Source organism: Ascaphus truei, chromosome 1 (assembly GCF_040206685.1).
Source record: "Ascaphus truei isolate aAscTru1 chromosome 1, aAscTru1.hap1, whole genome shotgun sequence".
Lineage (NCBI taxonomy): Eukaryota > Metazoa > Chordata > Amphibia > Anura > Ascaphidae > Ascaphus > Ascaphus truei.
The window spans coordinates 44,182,566-44,206,806 of record NC_134483.1 but is presented as its reverse complement, the minus strand read 5'-3'; the positions used below and the strand labels follow the sequence as shown (position 1 = coordinate 44,206,806).

Here is a 24,241-nt window from a genome sequence, read left to right as displayed (position 1 = left end):
GAAGGGGAAGGGGCTGTCACTTTGGAAATGCTTCCTACATTAGAAACATTAATAATGTCTTTAAAACATTTTTTTTAAATGCTAAAGTATTTTCTCATAGTACAGAACTGATTTATTAAAAAAATTAAAAAACCACACATGTAGGATATTGCTTTAACTGCTGCTTTAATACCAACTTTTGCAAATATTGTTTAATAAAAAAAAGTTGGTGAGCACTGGAGAATGTTGGTGAAAACTGATGAGATTTTGTGAATTTCGCAAATATTTCCATAAATAAATTTAGAAACGATCTATTTTAAAATCTGCGAATCAACAAATAGTTTTCACGGCAACATTTTGTGAACCCTTCACAAAATTAGTGTAACCTGGGACAAGTTTTCACTCGTCAATTGGCGAGTTCCAATGTCACGCCTTGAATGGCTGGCTCATGGGTTGGGAGCATATTATTCAGCATACCGAGAATGAAGGCAAATGTACTGTGCAGCCAAATAAATGCAAGTATTTCATAAACCCACACTATTAAAAAAAGGACTATTAATTAACGCTAACTCAGACAATCATTGTTAGTCTAAAGGTGTTTTTTTTATTTTATTATTAAACCCCAAATCCTTTAATTTTCTAAATAACTTCCAAGATATGTTTACATTTTTACATACCTGACCAAAGTTTTCTTCATCGATGCAAAACCTGAGATCCAGCTCAGTGGGGTCATTTTCCAAGATCCATTTCAAAGAATTATAGTATTCACTATCCTATCAAAACAACATAGGTAATCATTCATCACCAACAAATCTCCATCTATAGCATGGTGGCGCACATTTACTAAGCAGTGCTATCCCACAAGACACCTTACGGCCAATTGAAGTGAAAGGGCCATGAGCTATAAAGTGTCTTCTTGAGCCAGAAGGTGTCTAAGGGAAACACCCTTAGCTTAGTAGCAGTGGCCTAATGTGCATTATACCGAATAAATTAACATACAGTAACACAACGCAGAAAAATAAACACAAGTATTATCTTGTCTCGCCCAGTATTCCAGAATCTCAAATATACTATCTCAAGGTTTACGGCATGAAAATGGGTAAAATGAAAGTTGCATTTCTCATGTTGCTCCCTTTTGAAGCATATTCCCCGTTTCCTGAATATGAGAAAACGGAGCCGTTTTGCACTTGTCCCCTCCCTGGCTTATTTGCAGCACTGCACTGTGTTAGAAACAGTTTTGAATAGCCTGTGTGACAAATGTGGATGAACCAGTCTGACTGTACATTACTTCATAACTCATATCAAAGTGTACAGTATTTCTCAACCTAGTGCATAATGTGGGACTTATCCGGTACAGTATACGTTTATATCCAGAAATGTTACATTTTTTGTGATTTAATGATAAACCGAAGGAGTGTAGGCCTGTCATATACTTTTATATATGCGGTTCCTTTCTACCATTTGCCACTTAAGTTTTGTATGTCCAGTAGTTATTTAATATAACATTATTCGGGCGTCTTCTATGTTATCAACACATCTGCGTTATTAAAAAAAATTTGAAATGCTAAATCGTAAATGTTAAAAATTGGTGAATTTCCATGAAAAAATGAATAACGCCAGGCATTGTACTAACAATGCCAACCGAAGTTCTAAAACAATTTGCCATATTTTGTATTGTTTGTATAAAATGAAGCAGATAAAGTTATGGTGAGTAAAACAAAAATCCCACTCTACCGTACAGTGAATAAAAATACCACTTGTAACTCAATGAGTGCTCATTTGCATGTCATTACCCAGAATCCCTGGCTGCAGTGGAAGCACTGTATGCTAACAGATAATGGGGAAAGGAAGGGTTGCGGACCACGTGAATGTGCTCACAAGTGGTATTTACATTTACTACAAAATAAAACTATGCTACAAGCACCAACGTACGTTACATGCATTCTACAAAGATGCACAGTCATTTGTATACTTGTCTCTGTATACTATATACAATTCAAAACACAGGCTTTACACATAATGCCAGGACACTTTTCCCTTAGCCATCTTAATTGAACTTCTTCTTACCACAGACTCCATGTCTTTCAGTGTTATTTGCTTCCCCAACATCATCTTGTAGAAAGGTCTAATGAAGAAACCTAAAGCAACACAACATTAATCTTTATTTCCCCAAATGAAATAAGCGGTGCATTGTCAACAAGCCTCATCGGACAGGAGAATATCCGGACCCGAGCAGTTCTCTTCATAAAAGAGATGACAACGATCACACAGATACAAATACGGAATAGAAGATGGATACAACTAAGCGCCCAAAGTATATCCTCCTCATACTGCGCTGCAGTTCCCATTACTGTAAGGAGATGGATGGTGTACGGATTATGCCTAATGATACTGCACATCCACATCACATCATCGCTCTGCATTACCAGAAAGAGGACATCACACTGTGTTAACATCACGGGGAAATGCAAACACATCACACTCATGTTGTTTAATGAAGTGTGCCGGGCAGCCGGGCAGCCGTTTAAGTAATACTGGAGATAACGAGGTCTCGTGATGACACTCGTTAATGAGTACTCCTGAATTCACATTTACATTGCAGAACAGAAAGGGAGTTTAAACCAGTAAATGCTACACAAGTGGTTTTCTGTGCAAACGTTATCTCGATTAAACTGATATGTCATTTTATGCTCAATATATCTAAATGAAAAAAAAAGCCATGTGCTGCCTCTCCTGCCTGCAATGTGTTGTGGGTCCCCTCTGGCAGTAGTAAGGAGGTTCAGGAAAGTTATTATTCCCTGCACAGGGTTCAAAACGCTTTATTGAATGGCGACACTGAGACAAACCATGTTTAATAAAATCATGTGGTTTAAAGAGGTAATCCAAGCAGGCAATTTTTTTTTAAAACATGGGATTGAAACAAGGCGGTCTCGGTAGCCGAACTCCATTAATTCCAGCTACGGGGATCCCCTGCCTCCAGAGATGCTTACCTCCGCAGTAGTTGTCAGTAGCCGCTTCGTTCGGCGAGTAGGAACCACGTGATGGCTGCTTTTCAAAGCTCCCGTGCCCTGCGAGATACCGACACCTCCTTCGGAGGTAAAGTATCTCGGGAAGCAGGGGGTCCCCGAGCTGAAATTAATGGTGGTTCAGCTCTGGAGATCGCCTGCTTCAAACCTATGTTAAAAAATAACAACATTCGGAAAAAAAATACATTGCCCGCTTGGATTGCTGCTTAAAACCTTCAAGTGTTTGCACTATAGCCACAGCACAGAGGCAAGGCAGCTAATCTTAACATGGCATTACAATAACCTTTACCAGCACGGCTACAAGGAAGTAGTATCCCGCGCTCATCACTGTCTTTATCCCTACTGGAAGAAGTTTTATGACAGCGTTGTGTGTGTGCTGCAGTGTGAATAAGTAGCAATTCTACTATGTCCTGTATTGTTTTTCTAGTTTAAAATTCTACTGTTCTATTGTTCTCCTGTTTGACTAGTTGAAATTACTATGAGTTGAAAATACATGTAATGCAGACACCACATCCTCAATACACAAAGTCCATTTCCATGTAGGGTTAGCATGACTGCTTCAGTGATTAAATGAAGAGAAGAAGTGACATACAGTAAGTAACCTGCAATGCTGAGACTTACCATCTAATAATTTCCCATGAAACACTGCCAGCCCAGCAATTCGGCCAATGAATGTGAAGTAAGAAAGGTGATCTTCATTGCAAAGACCTGAATTGGGATTGATCTGAAGAGTGTAGTTGTCCCTATCACGGAAACAAAAAGTTGGTCAAAAGGGGAGATTTTGTTGTAGATTGTTACAACTTTTAATGTACATAACGGTTCTTCATAGATGAATAAATAGTGTAGTGAGCTTCAAGTAGTGGTCAGCCCAATTAAAAAAAAAATTGACTGTGTGACCTTTTTCAAGTTTTGTACACTACAATTTCATGTTAATCCATTGGAAGTATCACAACTTGCAACAAATCTACATTTCTCTAGGACTTATAAGACTACTAGACCAGGGGTGTGCCCACCAGGGGAGGGTCGGGAGAATTTCTAGGGAGGGCACAGGCAGTTACAGAGGCCCCGCGCTCATCCCCACGGCATTTAAATTAAATTCCGGGGGAGGCACGAGGCCTCTATAATTCACTTACCTGCTCCCTGCCGGGTCTTCGGCAATGCGTCGCCATGGCAACGTGCGGGGTCACGTGATGTCACATGACCAGCGACGTGATTTGACACAGAGTCATTGAGGAGGGGCGCGAACACTGCGGCTCCCGGGCAGGGGGGCGCAGCTCAAGAAGTTTGCGCTCCCCTCTTCTAGACGACATCTCCATCTAAAAAGTAATACCTCAAACAGCTCAGATTTCTAACATTAATGGCTGTGCTTAATGGTCATACAGAGCTGTAATGGAGATTTCATTTCTACCCATTGCCGTTGTGGAAATTAACTCGGTTGGAAAGAATGTAGGGCAAATACCTCTGATAAGAGGATATCAGAATACGTTGGTCTTTTGGGGAACTTACGTTGCGGAGTATTCAAAAAGTCCATAGTATGGATTAAACATCTCCTTGGACAAAAGAAAGAACCATTCCCTCGCCACTCCACCATAATCGAGTCCTTTTTCCGACTCAAATTCAATCCACAATCTTGCTTTCAGGACATCGGGCCTTTTTACGGACATGATCCTTCTGTAAGATTCTTCGAAAATGTTGTTTCTGTGAAGCTTCATTTCAAATCGGTTCGGTATATCCGCCTTAAAGAAAAGAAGAAGAGTTTATCGCTCGTAATTGCAGTTTGCAAACATCCAATATTTCTGCCACAGGAAAACAAAACCGTAGCACGTAATAATAACGGTTACTTGTCCTGTGCTACTACGGACTGTCAACACCCTTCTTCTTCAATACACATGTAGGGGGGTAGCACATGTTGATGAACTATAAATTGAAGACCGCCACTTTTGAATGTTGTCTTTCCTGGTGGCATACCTTCCATCAATAAATGTGACATTAGTCTAACTCTTTTATAATTAAGGAAGAGGCTCATCTTAATTATAGATGCATACAAGTCAGGATAATTATGCTAATTATTTTACACTGACAGCAAGCATTATAATTTATCACCGCTCCACAATTATCCAACACAACTAAGAGGTTTTTATTATTTTCAATTTACTGTTGAAGGGGGAAAAACAACTCTTTAAAAACCACAGGGTGCTCTGCAATAGATATTGTGGCCAATATTCTGTGTCTTATGTGTCTTCCAGCTCCAAAGGGTGTCTGATGGAATAGCGCTGCTTCGTAAATATGGGCCTGTAATGAACCAGAACATTAACCGACTGAAATACAAAATAAAACTAAACAGATGTATTCCTGCGTGGGGCGGTCTGGTTTTGGAATGACAGAGAATGCTAAAGTATTTGTTTCTAACAGGAGAATACAGGGCTGTGGTTTGGTGAACGATCAGTGAGATTCTACACTCTGAAGCATAGTTTTGTTGCCATTCACCGTAAACACCGATGGCAAGAGAAAGATAATTACGAGGCATTAGATCTAGTTAATGAGTAATTAGTGAAATTAAGTGAGTCTAGGGCTTGGAACAGACAATATACTGACCCGGTGCAGAAACACCAGCATTACTTACAGGTTTCTTCAACTTCTTCCTGAAGTAGTCATATTTCTGCTTGAATTCTCTAGAGTAGGGTACAGCCTGGAAGACAATGCCATACATTTTACCCTCCGTCATTTTACTCAAGGTTGGTTTAAGATGCGTCTTTCGCATCACACCTAAAAACAACCTAGTTAACAGATGATAGCTCTAAACTCCGCTACCATTTCTGATGGATATCCACATATTCAAATAAAAAAATAAACAGAGTGAATTATCATTAGCCATGGAATTATCTATATGTATTATCTAGATGATATCATACACCATTTTATTTCACAAGAGGCTCTTCTTTCTGCCCATATTTTCACGCTTTGATAATTCCTAGAATGGGATATTGAGTGTGCCGTGCAGAATGAAAATCTCGTGGTGTTTTAGCATGCTTTTTACTGTACAAAAACGTTATTCTGTGTTGGTTTGCAGTATCTTTCTACCGACTTGTGATGTCACAGGGTCACCAACTGCAGAAAACCAAACAAGTCCAGGAAATTGCACACAGATTGAAATTAAGTTTGAGAAAACATTTCCGGGCCCTATGTATGCAGGCAGTTTTAGATCAACATTGATGGAAATAGTGCCATTTTTTATCATGCGCTTGTGTCAAAGTATCCAACACTTTGCTCCACTTTATGATCCATTTGCACCTGCTAGCCATTTGGGGAGTATCAAAAGGAGGAGTTAAGAGGACACATTATAATGAGTGTTATCAGATTGTGAGCCTCTGGGTAGACATTCTACTCCCTCCAATCCATGTAACAAAAAATGTACAAGTTTCAGGCGTGTAGGTTTCTGGTAGTTAATCTGCACCAGAAGGAAGAAACATCTATTTCATATCAAGTGGTGCATGGTGTCAAAAAACACTTTCTGCTTCAAAATTAATTCTTAATGCACAGCGTTCTGTGCAAAGAAAGCCTCCACGTGTCTTGTTAGCTAGCAACAGGTTCTACTTTTACAGACTGTTAATAAATTACACTTAGATTAATTTGTAACAAGTATTTAACACGTATCCATAAAACTGCATTTAAAAAAGAGAATCTTCAGTCAATAGAAATACAGAATTAGGAGGTATATACTGTACAGATGTAGTAAGGTTCTGCAGCGCGAGATGATTAAAGCAGTGTTAATCGTCTGGAAGCAGGGGGTCCCCAGAGCTGCAATTACTGGAGACCCCCTGCTTCAATACAGTATATTCTCCTCCTCACTTTTAAAGCTATACACTCTTCTGCCCCTCCTAACATCTCAGCCCTAATTACTCACTATGCACCTGCCAGACTCTTGCATTCTGCTAAAGCAGGGTTGGGGAACCTTTTTTCTGCCAAGGGTCATTTGGATATTTATAACATCGTTCACGGGCCATACAGACACAGGCAGGCAGGCACACAGCAGGCACACAGCAGGCACGTAGGCACACAGAACCCCGCCCCCCTACCTCTGGTAGTTGCTGCTGCTGCTGGGGGGATCGTGTAGGGCGGATTCTGGGGTAAGTGCGGGGGGAACTGCTGGAGAAGCATGGGGGAAGTGCGGGGACTGCTGCGGGGAGAGTGCGGGGGAAGTACGGTGGCTGCTGCGGGCTTGCTGGGGCTAGTACGGTGGCTGCTGGGGATCGTGTAGGGCTGCCGGCGCCTCACACCACCTCCTCCCGATCGGGCGTGACCCCTGTTATAGCAGTTGCCTTAGCAGGGCCAGACCAAATGATTTCGAGGGCCTTATATGGCCCTCGGGCCTGACGTTCACCACCCCTGTGCTAAAGGATGTCTTCACTCTATCCCTTTAGTGTTTAAAGCCCTCTCCCGCCTTAAACCTTTCTCACTGACTGCCCCACACCTCTGGAATGCCCTTCTATCCACCTTTAAAAACCACCTTAAAAAACACCACCTTAATAAAGCACATGATTAGCTCTGTGGCTGATACAGTTTACACCTCCTTGGCCCCTTGCAGATGCACTTACCAGAATGCCCTCCTACTATCTCTGTATGGTCTTCCTTCCTACCATTTAGATTGTAAGCTCTTTGGGGCAGGGACTCCTTTTCCTAAGTGTAACTTTTATGTCCGAAGCGCTTCTTCCCATTATGTATTGTTTGTTATTTATATGATTGTGACGTGTGTTACTGCTGTGAAGCGCTATGTACATTAATGGCGCTATATAAATAAAGATATACATACATATAAAAGTAAAAATAATAAAATATTAGATCACTTAAGAGCTGCTCAGGGAGACAGAGAGACAGCTTCTTTCTCTGGGACTCCTCTGCGCAGCTCTTACAGACCCGTGGCTGGCTTGATACGATTAATGCTGTCGGGGTCCCATACAGAGAGAAGCAGGTGTGTGTGTGCATGCACACACACACACACATATATATATGTGTAGAGGTATCGGTACCGTGTTAGCCGAGCTTTAATAATCAAAAATGAATAGAGGATACCGTTCTGTGGCTAACAAAATGCTTTTATTTGTGCGATAGATACAAGACTGCAACAGGTCTTCCCTGAAACACCCTTATTATCATACAGACAACCTCATAATCTCAAGAAAATGGTGGTGAGTAAAGTATTCAACAGTATAACTGAATGCAGGACAAGACCATGCCAGAACGCAAGATGCAAAACCTGCGCAATGCTCCACACAGCCAAATACCAAACAGGAATCTAGAGTACAAAATCAGAGGAAGGTTCACCTGTTCCTCCAGCAATGTCGTGTACCTCATCATGTGCACGAAATGCCCAAGGAATTGCTACTACATAGGTGAGACGGGACAGGGGCTAAACAAGAGAATGAATCTGCATCGTCACAGAATCACACGTGGAACAAGATACAGTCCTGTCGGCGAACATTTCTCTGACTCTGGCCACAAGATGAACGATCTGAAGGTGGCCATACTCAAAGGTAATCTTAGAACACCGAACGTGAGACGGTTGCATGAATACAAATTTATGCAACTGTTCGGGACACTTAGCGATGGCCTAAACCGAGACCGAAGTTTTATGAGTCACTACTGACATGAGAGAACTATTTTCCCATGAGTGCTAAAGGCCATGTCTATACATACTGCGCAATATGTACAGTATGCACACACAGCTGTCTCTTACACATACAAATACTCTTTTTAATGCCATCCCTATATACAAATAGGGACCACACAGTATCTACACACACATTTAGTAATGTACAACCTCTTACATTTCCACACCTACACACCATTGATATACACCCCCAGACCACCTTTTGTAAAGCGCTGTATACACTGTGGGCCCTTCACAAATTTATATTTACACACACACACACAAACACACAAACACAAACACACACACACACACAAACACACACACACACACAAAAACACACACACACACACACACAAAAACACACACACACACACACACAAAAACACACACACAAACACACACACACACACACACACACACACACACACACACACACACACACACACACACACACACACACACACATCACCAACATTGAAGGATTATTTAACACCAAGTTATAAAACGCATCCAACACAGGGGGGAAGTGTTATGTTTCAGTCACAGATAACATTCTTATACACACTGTTTTTAAGTCAAACCTTGCTAGCTTTATTCAATTTACCATCGCCGGAAGAAGAGATAAGTGTATCTCGAAAGCTCGCACAAATAAAAGCATTTTGTTAGCCGCAGAACGGTATTGTCTATTAATTTTTGATTATTTATATATACATATATATATACACATACATACATACATGTGTATATATGTGTATAAAGCAGGGCCCCGGGAATACGGCGGGTCCGTTCCATGGCCCCGCCGTATTGTGAAAATCATCGGAAAGCGGATCCGGCGATTTTCAGTTTTGTGCATGCACAGAACAGCGTTTTCGCCGTTCTGCGCATGCGCAGCCTGCGCGCGCAAACTACGGTCTGCGCTCACAGACAGCGGTCTGCGCATGCGCGCCGGGCGCAACCGCCTGTTCTGCACATGCGCGACTCGGAATTAAAGATGGCGGGCCCCTTCTCGGTGCTGCCGTATCAGCGGATCGCTGAAAAGCGGGGCGCAGAGAAGCGGGGCCCTGCTGTATATGTGTATACAGTTGTGTGAAGAAGCTATGTGTGAAAAACTAAGTACACCCTTACTGCTTCCATAGGAATTAAGATGCTAAGTAGCAGACAGGTGCTTCTAATCAAATGCCCTTGATTAATTGATCATCAGCAAGTGTGACCACCTATATAAAAGCCGACATTTTAGCAGTTTGCTGGTCTGGAGCATTCAGGTGTGTATTAACACATTGCCAAGGAGGAAAGACATCAGCAATGAACTTAGAGAAGCAATTGTTGCTGCCCATCAATCTGGGAAGGGTTATAAGGCCATTTCCAAACAATTTAAAGTCCATCATTCTACTGTGAGAAAGATTAGTCAGAAGTGGAAAACATTTAAGACAGTTGCCAATCTTCCCAGGAATGGACATCCCAGCAAATTCACCCAAAGGTCAGACCGTGCAATGCTCAGAGAAATTGCAAAAACCCCAAGAGTTACATCTCAGACACTACAGGCCTCAGTTAGGCCGAGCCTACAGTGCCGTCAGGGGCGATTGTGATACGACGAAAGTTATATTTCGGCTGGCGGCGGCGTAGGGGGTTTCCGGCCATTTGATTGGTTCAAGGGCCGTCACGTGAGGCGACAGCCCTTGAAAAATCTAATTTTGCCGGCTACCAGTTTTCGCGACGGCGACATCGATCCGTCGCATTGTCGCCGTCACGTTTACTATAAGCGCATGTGGCGGTGGCAATGCGTCGCCGTCACTATAAGTGCGGCCTTCGCATGTTAAATGTTAAAGTTCATGACACTACAATTGAAAAAAAACTGAACAAGTATGGTTTGTTTGGAAGGGTTGCCAGGAGAAAGCCTCTTCTCTCTAAAAAGAACATGGCAGCACGGCTTAGGTTTGCAAAGTTGAATCTGAACAAACCACAAGACTTCTGGAACAATGTCCTATAGACAGACAAGACCAAAGTGGAGATGTTTGGCCGAAATGCACAGCACCACGTTTGGCGAAAACCAAACACAGCATATCAGCACAAACACCTCATACCAACTGTCAAGCACTGTGGTGGAGGGGTGATGATTTGGGCTTGTTAGGCAGCCACAGGACCTGGGAACCTTGCAGTCATTGAGTCAACCATGAACTCCTCTGTATACCAAAGTATTCTAGAGTCAAATGTGAGGACATCTGTCCGACAGCTAAAGCTTGGCCGAAATTGGGTTATGCAACAGGACAATGATCCCAAGCACACCAGCAAATCTACAACAGAATGGCTGAAAAAGAAAAGAATCAAGGTGTTGCAATGGCCCAGTCAAAGTCCAGACCTCAACCCGATTGAAATGCTGTGGCTGGACCTCAAGAGAGCTGTGCATAAACAAATGCCCACAAACCTTAATGAACTGAAGCAACGTTGTAAAGAAGAGTGGGCCAAAATTCCTCAACAACGATGTGATGACTGATGAAGTAATCGTTTTCTGTATGACTTTAAGTTATTGCTGCTAAAGGTTGTTCTATAAGCTATTGAATCATAAGGTGTACTTAGTTTTTCACACATAGCTTCTCTATTTTGGCTTTATTTTTGTTAAATATCCTGACACTGTGTAATACAGTATGTCATGTGTTGTTCATCTGAGGTTATATCTACCTAATTTTTAGACCTGCTAAGGAATTTTTAGACCTGCTAAGGATTGTTATTATGTCCTGATATGTAAAACCATAGAATTCAAAGCGGGTGTACTTTCTTTTTCACACAACTATATACACATGCATACATACTGTATATACACACATATATATATATATATATATATATATATATATATATATATATATATATATACACACACACACACACACACACACACACACACACACACACACACACACAAGTTATGGTGGGTAAAAAAAGTGACAAAAACCCTCCACAGTAAAGCATATAGCAAATGGAATTATTACTGTATGCTTGTTTGCATGTCTTAGACAGGTCTGCAATTCCCACCTTTAACCATTATCACCAAGCACACAGTGCTTCCACTGCATCAAGGGAATCTGAGAAATGACATGCAAATGAGCACACAGTGCCACCTTTTGCTTCAAAACCATATGACATACATACACACACACTAGATGTGCATGTATGTACAGATAGAGCATGCTCTATGTGAAATTGCCCCCAAAAGGTGTGAACATCATCCGCGGCCTCTCCGCACTGAGCCCGCACAGACCTAGTTTGTGGTCAGACGGAATTATTATTTGTGTTGTTGCAGTTCAGTGCGTGTCCGGCAGGTGGAGCACTGAATATCTTTGCCTATGATATGCTACAGTACAGTGCAGTCTCTGAAGCAAGTGTCTGAAGAGAAGATCAAATGTACTGTGCTGGCATGGCACTTACTCCATGCCACACAGAGCCGGCGTGCAGTTATGCCTACATGATACATTGCGCCATTCATATCAGGACAGATAAGAGTGCAACTCTTATCTGAGATTCTGTTTACAGGTGACAATGTCTAAGAGCCAGCCAGCCCGAAGAAGATGCCGATTGAAGAAGATTGTACATTTGGAAGAAGGGCGAGGAAATTTGTCTTGTAATTTTCACCCCCCCCCCCCCAGCGGTATTGCGAGCCCCCTCCCCCATTTCACACCTCACGTACCCCCTCTATTTCCCACCCTCTTCCCACTCCCTCTTCCTCACTCGCCCCCTATCACTCTCCCCCCCCCACCTCGCATGTATTTCTCTCCCCTGTGTCTCACTCTTACTCCCTCTTTTCCTCAGTCACTCCCTCGGTTTGGGACAGCGATAGAGGGCTGCAGTGAGGGAGAGCCAGGGCCCAGCCGCGAGAGGACCGGCAGCCGGGCCAGGCCAGAGGTCGGGCCCAGCTTGCGCCGCCGGTCACCCACCACCACCGGGCCCGGGACACCTATACCCGCTGTCGTCGTCCCCTGTTGGCGGCCCTGCCACCAGGTACTGAATCTAAAGGCTCACATACTTTTTCACACATGGATATTGAATGTTAAATCATTTGTGGATAAGTAAATGTTGAAAAAGTGTCATGTTTGTGTTTCATTTGTTTGATCAACTTATCATTATCTATTAGTTGGCCTTGGATTAAGATATAACAACATTTAAAGTGTGAAATATGTGAAAATCCTAAAGAGTTCACAAACTTTTTCTTACCACTGTGTGTGTGTGTGTGTATATGTGTGTATGTATGTATTGTATGTGCATGTATATACAGTAAGCGTGTGCAATAAACTGATGCTTTAATGGGTTCGACCACGAAAGCAGAGAAGCCCCTTCATTCGTTGCACTCAATATCAATAAATATATTTAAACTCACTTTAAAAACACATTACAGAATGGTTTGAAATAACGCGAGTATAAAGTGCAGTACACCATCTATCTTGTGTCCCTCACGTTATAGCCTCAGAGGGCGGCTAGAGAAAGAGTCCACAACAAGCAGAAAAAAAAAAAAAAAGAATATGTGCAGTAAGAGGCAAAGGGAAATGCAAAAATTGAGTCCTAAGGCCGTGTCCATGCTAGGACGCACGTGTGCGACAGAGCGTGTGACGTCACGCGCACCTGTAATCCAAGCAATCTGTTGCTTGTGACCCACAGCGACAGGAAGGCGTGCCGGAGCGTGTCCATGACGTCACATGAGCAGTTCGCCCTCATTGGCTGAACTGCTCACGTGACACGGCCGTCGCGAGAGAAAATAAAAAAAAATGTCTCGCGAAAAAACAGCCGCGCCATTGCTCACGTGCGCACGCTCTATGGGTGTTCACATAGACTTCGTGTGCTTGATTGCGACGCGCGCGCGACTGCTCTAAGCATGGACGTGGCCCAACTCATCTAGAGGACAGGCTCTGCCGCTGAATCTATTTGGGAATCAAATGTAGTCCTCTTAACAAGATTAAAAAGTAGCAGCGCTGGCTGTTTACAACTGCTGGAAAACCACTGCATATTTTTAGCCCTGATAAGTGCCGACGTCATAAATAGATTTGCTGGGTATTCACCTCTTGCATATTACTAGGGGCAGGGGGATCTCTAACACAGAACGGTAGCGCTTGTACTTCATGGCTATTTAAATTCCCCACGTCACGCAGACCAATTTTGGCCCGTATGACGCAGGAGATTTAAAAGTGCCATTTTGTTTCCCTGAGGGGGGCTGCCGCAGCGGCACCTTTGCAGGTATACATCACGGGAACCAGGGGTTCCACAGAGAGTGTTTTCAGCACCGGAGACTCCCTGCTTCCAAACCATGTAAAAATAACAGGTGGCTGGGACAGGCGTAAAAAAGAATTGTAGGGGGAGCTCTTTTAATGCTTTGTCTGCAAGATATTAAAGATAGCAGTTGTCAGATTCAGGAGCACCATACAGTATGTGACTGTCTATACATCAATGTCTCTTCTACTAATGTGATCTCCAAGGCAGGTGTGACCAACTCCTCATTATGACTGAGCCACCTGTGCTGAAGCAGGGATATCGTGAACATCTGACCTGTTGGTGGCCCTTGGGGACTGGAGTTAGCCTTCCCCTGCTCTAAGGGATCTCTAATAACCTACTGTACAAATCACTACCCCAACATTTAACCAGAAATGTCACGTAGCCAAGTCCTTTCCAGTTCTAGGAATGCATCAGATTCGTGTAACAAAACCCCGGGGGAGGTGAAAATGAGAGGAATAGCACCTTTTGCACCCGTTGCCCCGGCTCCCCAATCATTGTGCAGCATATAGTGTTTTTAAGTAATAACCTAGCAACCTCAAATCCTGGATATAGCAAAGTGATATCAGTTTCCCAGGCAACCATCAAGCACAGGGGAGCACATTAAATCAAAACCGTGGTAATTTGGAAGAGCAGGTTAAAAGAAAAGTTCTCATTTAAACAGAGCAGTAATGACAACTGGAAGGTCTGAGAAAATATTGCATTACCAAGTAATTAGTTGGAAAGCAGTGTTACCCTTTTCTAGCACAAAGGGCAGACTTCCTATTATACTATGATGCTGAATGCAGAATACTTAGTCTTTTCCCCCAAAACACATTACATGCCAAGGACTGCTTAAGAACATTCTAAAACTCTATACCTGATTATTTAAAAAACAAGGCATTCTTTTGTAGGACCTCTTGGGAGCTTAGAAGCCAAGTAATATGTATTTTGTAATTGCTTTGCTCAATTTTCCCCTCAAACCTAGTTAAGTTGCAAATGGAACTAAAATCATGATCATTTATAGTAACTTTTATTATTTAAGAGCACTATTTAGAATTCTGAGTCTACCAAACATATTATTTTCATCTAGAGCCAAGATTTATGTTTGCGATACTATAAGCAAATAATAATTAAAAAAAACACATACTAGATCAGGGGTGAGCAAACTTTTTATGCCGAGCCCCCCTTTTCATCCATGAAATTTCTCGGCCCCCCCCGCCTGATGTAATCAAAATCACATGACGTCGGCGCACTTGAGCTGGTTCAGCCAATGAGGGCGAACCAGCTTTGTGACGCCCCCGCCACGTGTCTACAATCTCCTGCAGCCAAGTTCACAAATGGCTTGGGCTGCAGGCGTGCGCGCAGGCAGTATACTGGTATTGGATCAGTTTATTTTATTGTTTGCTGGCATCTGGTAATATGTTTTTTTCTGGTGCAAAAAAGGCAGTCCATTTGAGGGGGCATTCATCCACCTCTTTGCTACATCCCTTCCCTCTCCCGCCCCCCTTTTTTTTTCCTTCTCCCATTTGCTTTCCCCAGTGTCATCCACTCCTACCTACCAGTTTTATGTATTATTTATTCCCGTATTAAATACTGCGCAGGGATCAGGGACCCCCATAATCAAACTCAAGGGGGGTACTGATGAATCTCCCCTGCTGATCAATACTCCGAAGTGACACCCCTGACCCAAATAAGAACCCTCAGCCCCCCAAAACTCATCCTCCCAAGCCCCTCAATTCTGCCATCTCTGCCTGACCTTCATCCCTCCGTTTAGCCATTGTCTCACCTTCCCCCCGGTGTCTCTCTCACCTTCCCCCCAGTGTCTCTCTCACCTTCCCCCCAGTGTCTCTCTCACCTTCCCCCCAGTGTCTCTCTCACCTTCCCCTCAGTGTCTCTCTCTCTCACCTTCCCCCCAGTGTCTCTCTCTCTCTCTCTCTCACCTTCCCCCCAGTGTCTCTCTCTCTCACCTTCCCCCAAGAGTCTCTCTCTCTCACCTTCTCCCCAGTGTCTCTCTCCCTCACCTTCCCCTCAATATGTCTCCACCTCTCCGTCTCTCTCCCCCCCTTCAATATGTCTCCCATGTCTCTCTCTCCCCATCCCCTCAATATGTCTCCCACCTCTCCATGTCTCTCTCCCCCTCTCCCCAATTTCTCCCACCTCTCCATGTCTCTCTCTCCCCCTCCCCTCAATATGTCTCCCACCTCTCCATGTCTCTCTCCCCTTCCCCCCAATGTCTCCCACACTCACACTTTCACTATTAAGCCTGACACACACACACACACACACACACACACACACACACACACACACACACACACACACACACACACACACACACACACACACACACACACACACACACACACACACACTATTAAGCCTGCTCCTGTCCCCCATGTCGCCTGAAAACTGGGACAGGAGGAGGGGCTGTCTGTGTGCAGGGAAGGCCCCGCGCCCGCTGCAGGCAGACATCACACAGCCGCACGGATCTTGTGAGCTGCTGCCCGTGCACAGCTCTGACCGTCCCCAGGCTTTCCCACATGCAGCCTGCTCCCCCCCCCTAAATAATCTTGCGCCCCCCAGTTTGCGCACCGCTGTACTAGATGACAGAATAAAATTGGACTGTACAAGGTGGGCCATATTTACTAAGCAGTCTTCTGTATGAAGACACCTTCTGGCCCTGGAAGATGCCTTATAGCAGGGGTGCTCAACTACAGTATTCAAGCCCCTCCCCCCCAACAGGTTAGATTTTCAGGATATCTCCGCTTCAGCACAGGGACTGAGCCTCTGATTGAGCCACCAGTGCTGAAGCAGGGACTGATTGAGCCACCAGTGCTGAAGCAGGGACTGATTGAGCCACCTGTGCTGAAGCTGGAATATCCTGAACACCTGATCTGTTTGGGAGGAGGGTGGACCTGAAGCATATTCAGGTCAATAGGCTGTATATGGGGTGTTCCAGCTTATGTCAGAAGACTGCTTAGTAAATATGGGCTATTGTCTGGTTGTCTATTCATTTATAGTTCTAGAGCAGTGACTTCCAACCTTTCTTTAGTTAAGGAACCCCAAGTTAAATTCTAAGGAACCGCCAACTATCTCTAATAGCAACTCTGGGATCAGATGCATTGTAAATTCTTCTGTATTTGATACAATTTTCAAATGACCAGAACATTGCAGGGAACCCTTTAAGGATGCCCGGGGAACCCAAGGGCTCCTAGGAACCCTGGTTGATAAACACTGTTCTAGAGATAAGCAGCCTGCACTGTGGACACACATCTGCTTGTTCACATATGAATGACTTACTGTATGTAAAGAAACAAGTGAGATCTGCCAGGTAAGTTTATTCAAGCAAAATGAGATTAGAATTGTGCAACAGCATAAACCCTTATTTCAGACTCAGCTGTTACATGAAAAACCAGCCATATTAGTGAAACATAACTGTGTGTAAAATGTAGCTATTGTATATAACACCAAGCAGGCGTTATCATCCGCTACCATAACAGGTCACATCGAGGTCAATTAATAAGCACCTTTCTTTCTGCAGCTACACAAGCCGTGCAATGTAAAATACATGATATGGTAAAGATCACCCATTATTCGGCAAATTGATTTATTTTTTGTATTTGCAAGATTTCTGGTCACTGAGGGTCTACTCTTTTTCAGACAACCATATATCTCGTTATACATCAATGTACGCTCTCATTCCAGCGAGAAAACAAACAAAAAAACAGTGGAAAAAGATATACAGTATATATTTTAGCAGACTTCACATGCTAAGTTAGGGAGGAAGTAAACTGCGCGCGTGCCCTAGGACTGGTCTTGACGTGCTCACGTTTTTTTTGTCTTTGTATTTCTTTATTTATTCTGTATATTCTATATATTCTTTCACTTAACCCTTTCAGGCACTGTTTAGATCTTGAAATGTATATATCTACATACAAAGTAATGTAGACAATCACGTACGCCAGATCTGAAAGGGTTAAAAAAGTAAGCTGTGTGAACCTATCTAGTTGCTGAAGCCATTAACGTCTTCCTATGACATACTTGTAGGATACTTACTGGGCCAGTTATTGCCGGGTTCTGCAGCCGCGGGTCTTCCCACTGGGTGATTTTGTTGTCTGCAATTGAAGCACACATATTGAAACAAGCTGCCTCCATCAACAACCCTCCATCAACAACCCTCCATCAACAAAACCAGACATCGGTTAGTACAAAACTCTTCCAAACCTCGAACCTATTTCCATACAATATCACACACGCACACACACACGCACACACACATTCTGATTTGAAGTTGCTGCAGTCGTTAAGGAATGTGAATGGTCAATCTGCAGAAACTTAAATGCCCTAATAAACTATAAACGTATCAGACTTTTTAATCGTTTCATTATTTCTATATGTGATTAGAAGCGAGGATGACGATATGACATATCTGTCATTTCAGCATAGCAGATCATTAATGAGGTTTGAAGAAGCGGATATGACACTTGTCATATCAGCTTTTCACCTCTCATTAAAGGTATTGGTAATTCATCTAAATAAATAGCTTTTGCTCCTTTGCACTAGATACAACTTTCTCAATCAATCCTAGCAGGTACATAGTTATGCATTTTTAAAATCTTCCGATGGAGAAATTACTGTAAGCAGAAAACCATATATTCAAGATAATTTTAAATAGCCGTATATAGTTTTTACACAGATTAAAATTGGGAGAGGGTATAAATAGGCCATAATTCAGAGTGCTTCTAAAAAAGCAGCAAAACGTGAAATCTAATGTGGGGGGGGGGGGGTAGTGGAGGCTGGTTTTTTTTATTATTATTGTTAATATTATTAAACTCTTAATGTCATTTTTAAATGAGTTTTAAAGCATCCTTTGATTTCTTTGCAGGTTTTAGCCCACTTCCCAAGCAGTGCAAGATCTTTGCAACACTTTCCTGTTTGTGATCATGTGTTGCCTTTGTTCCCAGTAGTTTGAGCTGCAAACTGTAACAATAGATAATGTTACCTTAGTAATATGAGGATACATTGTAGCCACTGAGTTACACTGACTGAAGGATTGATTGAAACTGAAAGGCAGCTATTATGTTAGGCACACAATCAGATTTATAACAGGAGTACCAAACGATTGCCAGCTTAGCTAAGAATGTAGAATAATACACTGCCACATGCTTTGTATATACAAATGAGAGCGAAAAAAAAGGAGGGGGGGGGGGGAGTAGTATTGCTGCTGATTTAAATCGCTGGTCTTGTTACAAAAGAAAAATCTATTAAACCAAGTAGGAACATCCATAAATAGTCAGTGAAATTTGCATTGGTAAAACTAAAACGCCAATGAGTATGTACAGTACAGTATTTATGATTGGAGTTCTTCCTATGTGCCATTTCTATTTCCACTGTAACAAATAGCTTTTGTATGAACATCAGTAGTATTTGAACACACCTTTTGTCAGAACCTGCCAGAAAGTCCCAGAATGTATTCTGACCAACAAGGACTCATCCTACAGCCAAATTGGGCCCGTTGCAGATTTGTTTCATGTATCACTTAATCATAATTATAGGCTAAAGCAGTAAAATTCCGGGCATTATTGAAAACCCTGCTCTCTGATTGGTTAAAATTCCGGGCATTATCCAATCAGTAATGCTCAGAATTTAAGCAGCTTGCAATGGGTAATTTTCAATGTGCTTATTTCCAGCCAAACAGCTTTCAGAACAGCTGAGACAGGGCAGGGGATTGGTCAGAATGAAGTAACAGCTCTGAGACAGGGCAGGGGATTGGTCAGGAAGTATCAGCCATGGGTTGACTCCTCCCCATCCAGAGATGACTGAGATTTTCTGAGCAGATTCAGTTGAATTGGGGGGGGGGGGAGTCTGTGTGTGTGTGTGTGTGTGTGTGTGTGTGTGTGTGTGTGTGTGTGTGTGTGTGTGTGTGTGTGTGTGTGTGTGTGTGTGTGTGTGTGTGTGTGTGTGTGTGTGTGTGTCAGTAGCAGTGTTTATGGGTATAGCAGCAGTGTGTGTGTTTGTTGTGTTGTGTGGTGTATGTGTGTGTAGCAGCAGTTTGTATGTGTGTAGAGCGTCTGTGTTGTGTGTAAAGAGCTGCTGTGTGTGTGTAGAGCTCCAGTGTGTGTGTCAGCAGCAGTGTTTATGGTGTAGCGTGTGTGTAGTAGCAGAGTTTGTGTGTGCAGATCTGCTGTGTTGTGTGTTGAGCTGCTGTGTTGTGTGTGTGTGTGTGTGTGTAGAACTGCTGTGTTCTGTTTGTGTGTAGAGGTGCTGTGTTGTGTGTGTAGAGCTCCAGTGTGTGTGTGTATGTGTGGTGTGCTTGTGTGTTTAGAGCTGCTGTGTGTGTAGATGTGCTGTGTTGTGTGTGTGTGTGTGTAGCAGTTGTTTGTGTGTGTGTAGATCTGCTGTGTTGTGTGTTGAGCTGCTGTGTGTGTGTGTAGAGCTGCTGTGTTGTGTGCGTAGAGGTGCTGTGTCGTGTGTGTGTGTAGAGCTGCTGTATTGTGTGTGTGTGTGTGTGTAGAGCTGCTGTGTTGTGTGTGTGTGTAGAGGTGCTGTGTTATGTGTGTGTAGAGGTGCTGTGTTGTGAGTGTAGAGGTGCTGTGTTGTGTGTGTAGAGCTCCAGTGTGTGTGGTGTGCTTGTGTGTGTAGAGCTGCTGTGTGTGTAGAGGTGCTGTGTGGTGTGTGGTGTGCTGTTGTGTGTGTGCGTGTATGTAGAGGTGCTGTGTTGTGTGTGTGTGTGTGTGTGTGTGTGTGTGTGTGTGTGTGTGTGTGTGTGTGTGTGTACACAGAGGGGGCTGCAGTGTGTGGATATAGATATCTGCAGTGTAAGCGTATATAGAGGTGGTTTAATGTATTTACCATTTTATTTTAATAAAAACATCTATATAACTATACAAAAGTGTCTATTATTTATGAAAAAAGCCTACATTTAGCCTATAATAGTAATAATCCCCTCAGAACAGGGGCATTACTGGCCAATACTGCCCTGGCTGGGTGAAAGTCCCTCGGCTTCGCCTCGGGCCTTCAACTTTTCCAGCCAGGACATTATTGGCCAGTAATGCCCTGTTCTTCAGGGATTGTTACTTAAATAAAGCAGAGATCTTTAAGTAGAAAGCAAGTACTATATAAATATCGTAAACGGATGCTTTCGTTTTATTCTGAGATTTGTCATACAACCTCTGTATCCCTGATCATATTATGATCCTTATTATGGATATTTAGTATGCTGAATTTCTACATTATGGGACTTCTACTTCACCCACACATAACTGAGCCAAAGAATACTACTAAAACTACTTTGAACGCCCCAACATAAATTAAAAGGGATGGCTATTTTATTGCTCCTTAGGATGGTTTGCTACTTGAAAACATGTTTTTCTTCTTCTTCCATAATCGTAATGTCAAAATGTATTCCCCAAGCTTTTCAATTTACCGGAATAAAATAAAAAAAAAAAAACAACTTATAAAAATGGTTAGGAGGAAACACTCATCAGTTTTTGCTTCAATAAAGATGCATATCACTCCTTAGCAAAAACCTATATTTGAAGTGGCAAAAATGTAGAGGTGTATTAATGTGCAGAGTGAAATAAAGCATGCTACAACCAGAAAATAAAGTCAGAGCTGCTATTGTACCACGCCCTCCTTCCTTGCATTATCTCCGTACAATTCGACCCCCAAGTTTTCATTTGACCCCTCTATACGCAACAACCTTGTGGCAATAACATGTTTCTGAGCTTATTTTCTCATTTCTCGGGTGTGCTTAAAACCGCTGATGCAAGCTACTCTCCGATAAACATAAAAGGTCAAATTAAATAATATTAAACTAAAGGAAAACACGGAAAAAAAATGTTAATGTTTCACAAATTGTCACAACGTTGGGTAAGCCAATTCAAAGCATTCTTTTGGTGAATGTACAGTACCGTATGAGGGTACCAAATGTCTGGTACCAGTGTCTTCACACATCAACACTTGACTTCCTAAATAGAGAGTAAAATCACATTGCTTTCACATTCCTGTTACCAAGATTCTGTTACCTGTCTTCTTTGCTCAGCACCTGTATGTGGCATTGAGGCTTCGCGTTTACTTACTGTGATCTATGTAGAATGTTCTTCCGTCCAGATGGATTCTTTCCTCCCAGCCAGGCTGCAAAACAGCAAGTGAACACAACTCTTTATAGAGTTTATTGGAAGGCAAGTTGGTCATTTATTCGGGCTGTTCTCGCCCGTACAACCACAAAAGTAAATTAGGCACATTGAGGTCTACAAAACAAGCACAAATGTGTGTGATTGTCTTAGGTGTAAAGATTTAAAGATGTATACACAGCGGGTTAAAAATAAATAATACATTATAAACATTATAATGTCAACCAGAACATATACATTAGGTCACTGCTCAGTAGAACTCCTATTGATAGATATATATCTATCTATATAGATTGATATATACATACATACAGTACACACACACACAATGTAGTGGGTTTGGGTTGAGCTTGCTGGGACTGTGTGTGTATTTTTAAATGTAGGTTGGAGACAACTATTGGGAGGTTGGTGACAGCTCCTCCCTGGTTTTAAGCTCACCCGCCCCCATTTATTTGGCAGGTCCTGATACATACCTGTGATGATCAGTCTATTGAGAGACTTCTTCCTCCAGTAGAGAGGTAAAGAGAACGTGCAGGCAGTGTAGGACTGCAGTAAAGGGTTAATTGTGACGTGGGTGCACGTTACAATGCTTTGGCAAAGGATTAACTAATGACCCCTTACTTATGAGAAGAATAACAGATGGTATTTAATCATTTGTCCTATTGGATGCATCATTGGGGCTTTTTTGTCTTTTGCTATATACCACCAGATAATCTGCCTGGAATTATGTAAACTATGCCTTATATATTTGTTGTCCCCTAAATCACACCCCCCCCCCCCCCCCCCCAACAGGTTAGGTTTTCAGGATATCCCAGCCTCAGCACAGGTGGATCAAGAGTCAAAGACTGAGCCTCTGATTGAGCCACCTGTGCTGAAGCTGGGATATCCTGAAAACCTGACCTGCTGGGGTTGCTTGAGGACTGGAGCTGAGCACCCCTGCCCTAAATGATTGTAACTTCAGATAGACCAAATCATTTATGCATGGCCGAAACTTTCTGGAACGACAATGTTCCCTATGTACCAATTCTCTGATGCCAGAATCTCTTCTTGATTATTAATTTGATTCCTTTTAAAGTCACAGTCTGTGCTGCTCTTTAAGTTTTCGTAGTTTCTCACCCCCCCCCCCCTGATTTTTTTTGGAAAAATCTTACTTGAACCAGGGGGTTCCCCAGACCTGTTCCATCGTCCCCCGGCCTCTGGGGACCTCCTTGTTCCTGATCGACAAGCAGTTTTGTAGGGCCCGCCAAATTGGACATGATGTCAGGACTTTCGGCGGCCAATAGAAAGTTGCAATAGATGTCATTGCGCCTTTCTATTCGGGACCCTGTTGCCATATTTATAATGGACACAGGGTCACAGACAAAAAAAATACGGCACAAAAAGAATACAAATATCTCGGGAGTCGTGGGGCGAGGATCCCCATAGGTCGCAGAACCACGGATCAGCTCCGCGGACCCCCCCCTCCCGGGACCCATCTGCCCCCCCTCCCCCTGGCTTCATGGTAAAAATGTGAAAATAAACTAAAAGAATCCGCAGGATTGGGACTTTAAACAGATGTTGCAAAATAGCATTACTTCGTTCAGCTGAGTCTTTTTAACATTTCAAAACGTCATGATTTTGTAAAACCGCAGGCATGACAACCTAATACCGAACGGGGGAGACTAACCCACACATCACTAAATTAAGTACTTTTGCCATACAAGTTTTGATATACAGTAGATTAGATTTTTTTTGTGATGAATTGTAATATCTTGATCTGTCGGTAATAATGTTCTTAAACCTGCTTCAGTTTATTTCTTCATGGCATTCAATGTTGATACTTACAGGCAGAGGACCCAAATCATTAGGATTTAAAGTGGCTTTAGTTCTCATGTGTACTGGAAATTTCAGCCGTGGATCCTCCTATAAAATACATTGATCCAGTTATAGTTGTTACACATAGTATTGCAATAAAAAGTTTGCGACATGAGGCCATTACTTTATGTTCTTAAAGTTAGCGGAACGTGGCAAGTTTTGGGCCACTTATATTTTCATGAAAGTGACAAACAAATAGACCCTTTATTAAAAAAAAAAATGGATTTCTCTTTTATGTTAATAATAATATTTATGTGAAAAGCTATTTTAGAAAACACTGCACAACAATTCTGAATAACTACCGAATTACATTAAAGTGGCAATTACACTTGGTAAAAAAAAATATTGCTAGAAACAATATA

The 24,241-nt window shown here is 42.6% G+C and overlaps 1 protein-coding gene across 15 annotated transcripts in view; it reads right to left on the bottom strand.

Annotated features, from left to right (window-relative positions):
* Positions 1–24,241, bottom strand: part of NEDD4L (NEDD4 like E3 ubiquitin protein ligase) — a 506,193-nt gene that overhangs the window by 25,140 nt on the left and 456,812 nt on the right. For 11 of the 15 annotated variants that reach the window (XM_075587127.1, XM_075587146.1, XM_075587135.1 and 8 more), the window contains 9 exons: positions 23,850–23,927; positions 21,972–22,026; positions 21,804–21,860; positions 17,947–18,005; positions 5,629–5,694; positions 4,512–4,741; positions 3,627–3,748; positions 2,047–2,117; positions 657–752 (listed from right to left, as the gene is read on the bottom strand). In XM_075587127.1, the coding sequence (XP_075443242.1) occupies positions 657–752; positions 2,047–2,117; positions 3,627–3,748; positions 4,512–4,741; positions 5,629–5,694; positions 17,947–18,005; positions 21,804–21,860; positions 21,972–22,026; positions 23,850–23,927 (834 nt within the window). The remainder of the gene's footprint in view (positions 1–656; positions 753–2,046; positions 2,118–3,626; positions 3,749–4,511; positions 4,742–5,628; positions 5,695–17,946; positions 18,006–21,803; positions 21,861–21,971; positions 22,027–23,849; positions 23,928–24,241) is intronic. The other 4 variants (XM_075587140.1, XM_075587156.1, XM_075587101.1 and 1 more) reach the window with 1 other exon arrangement.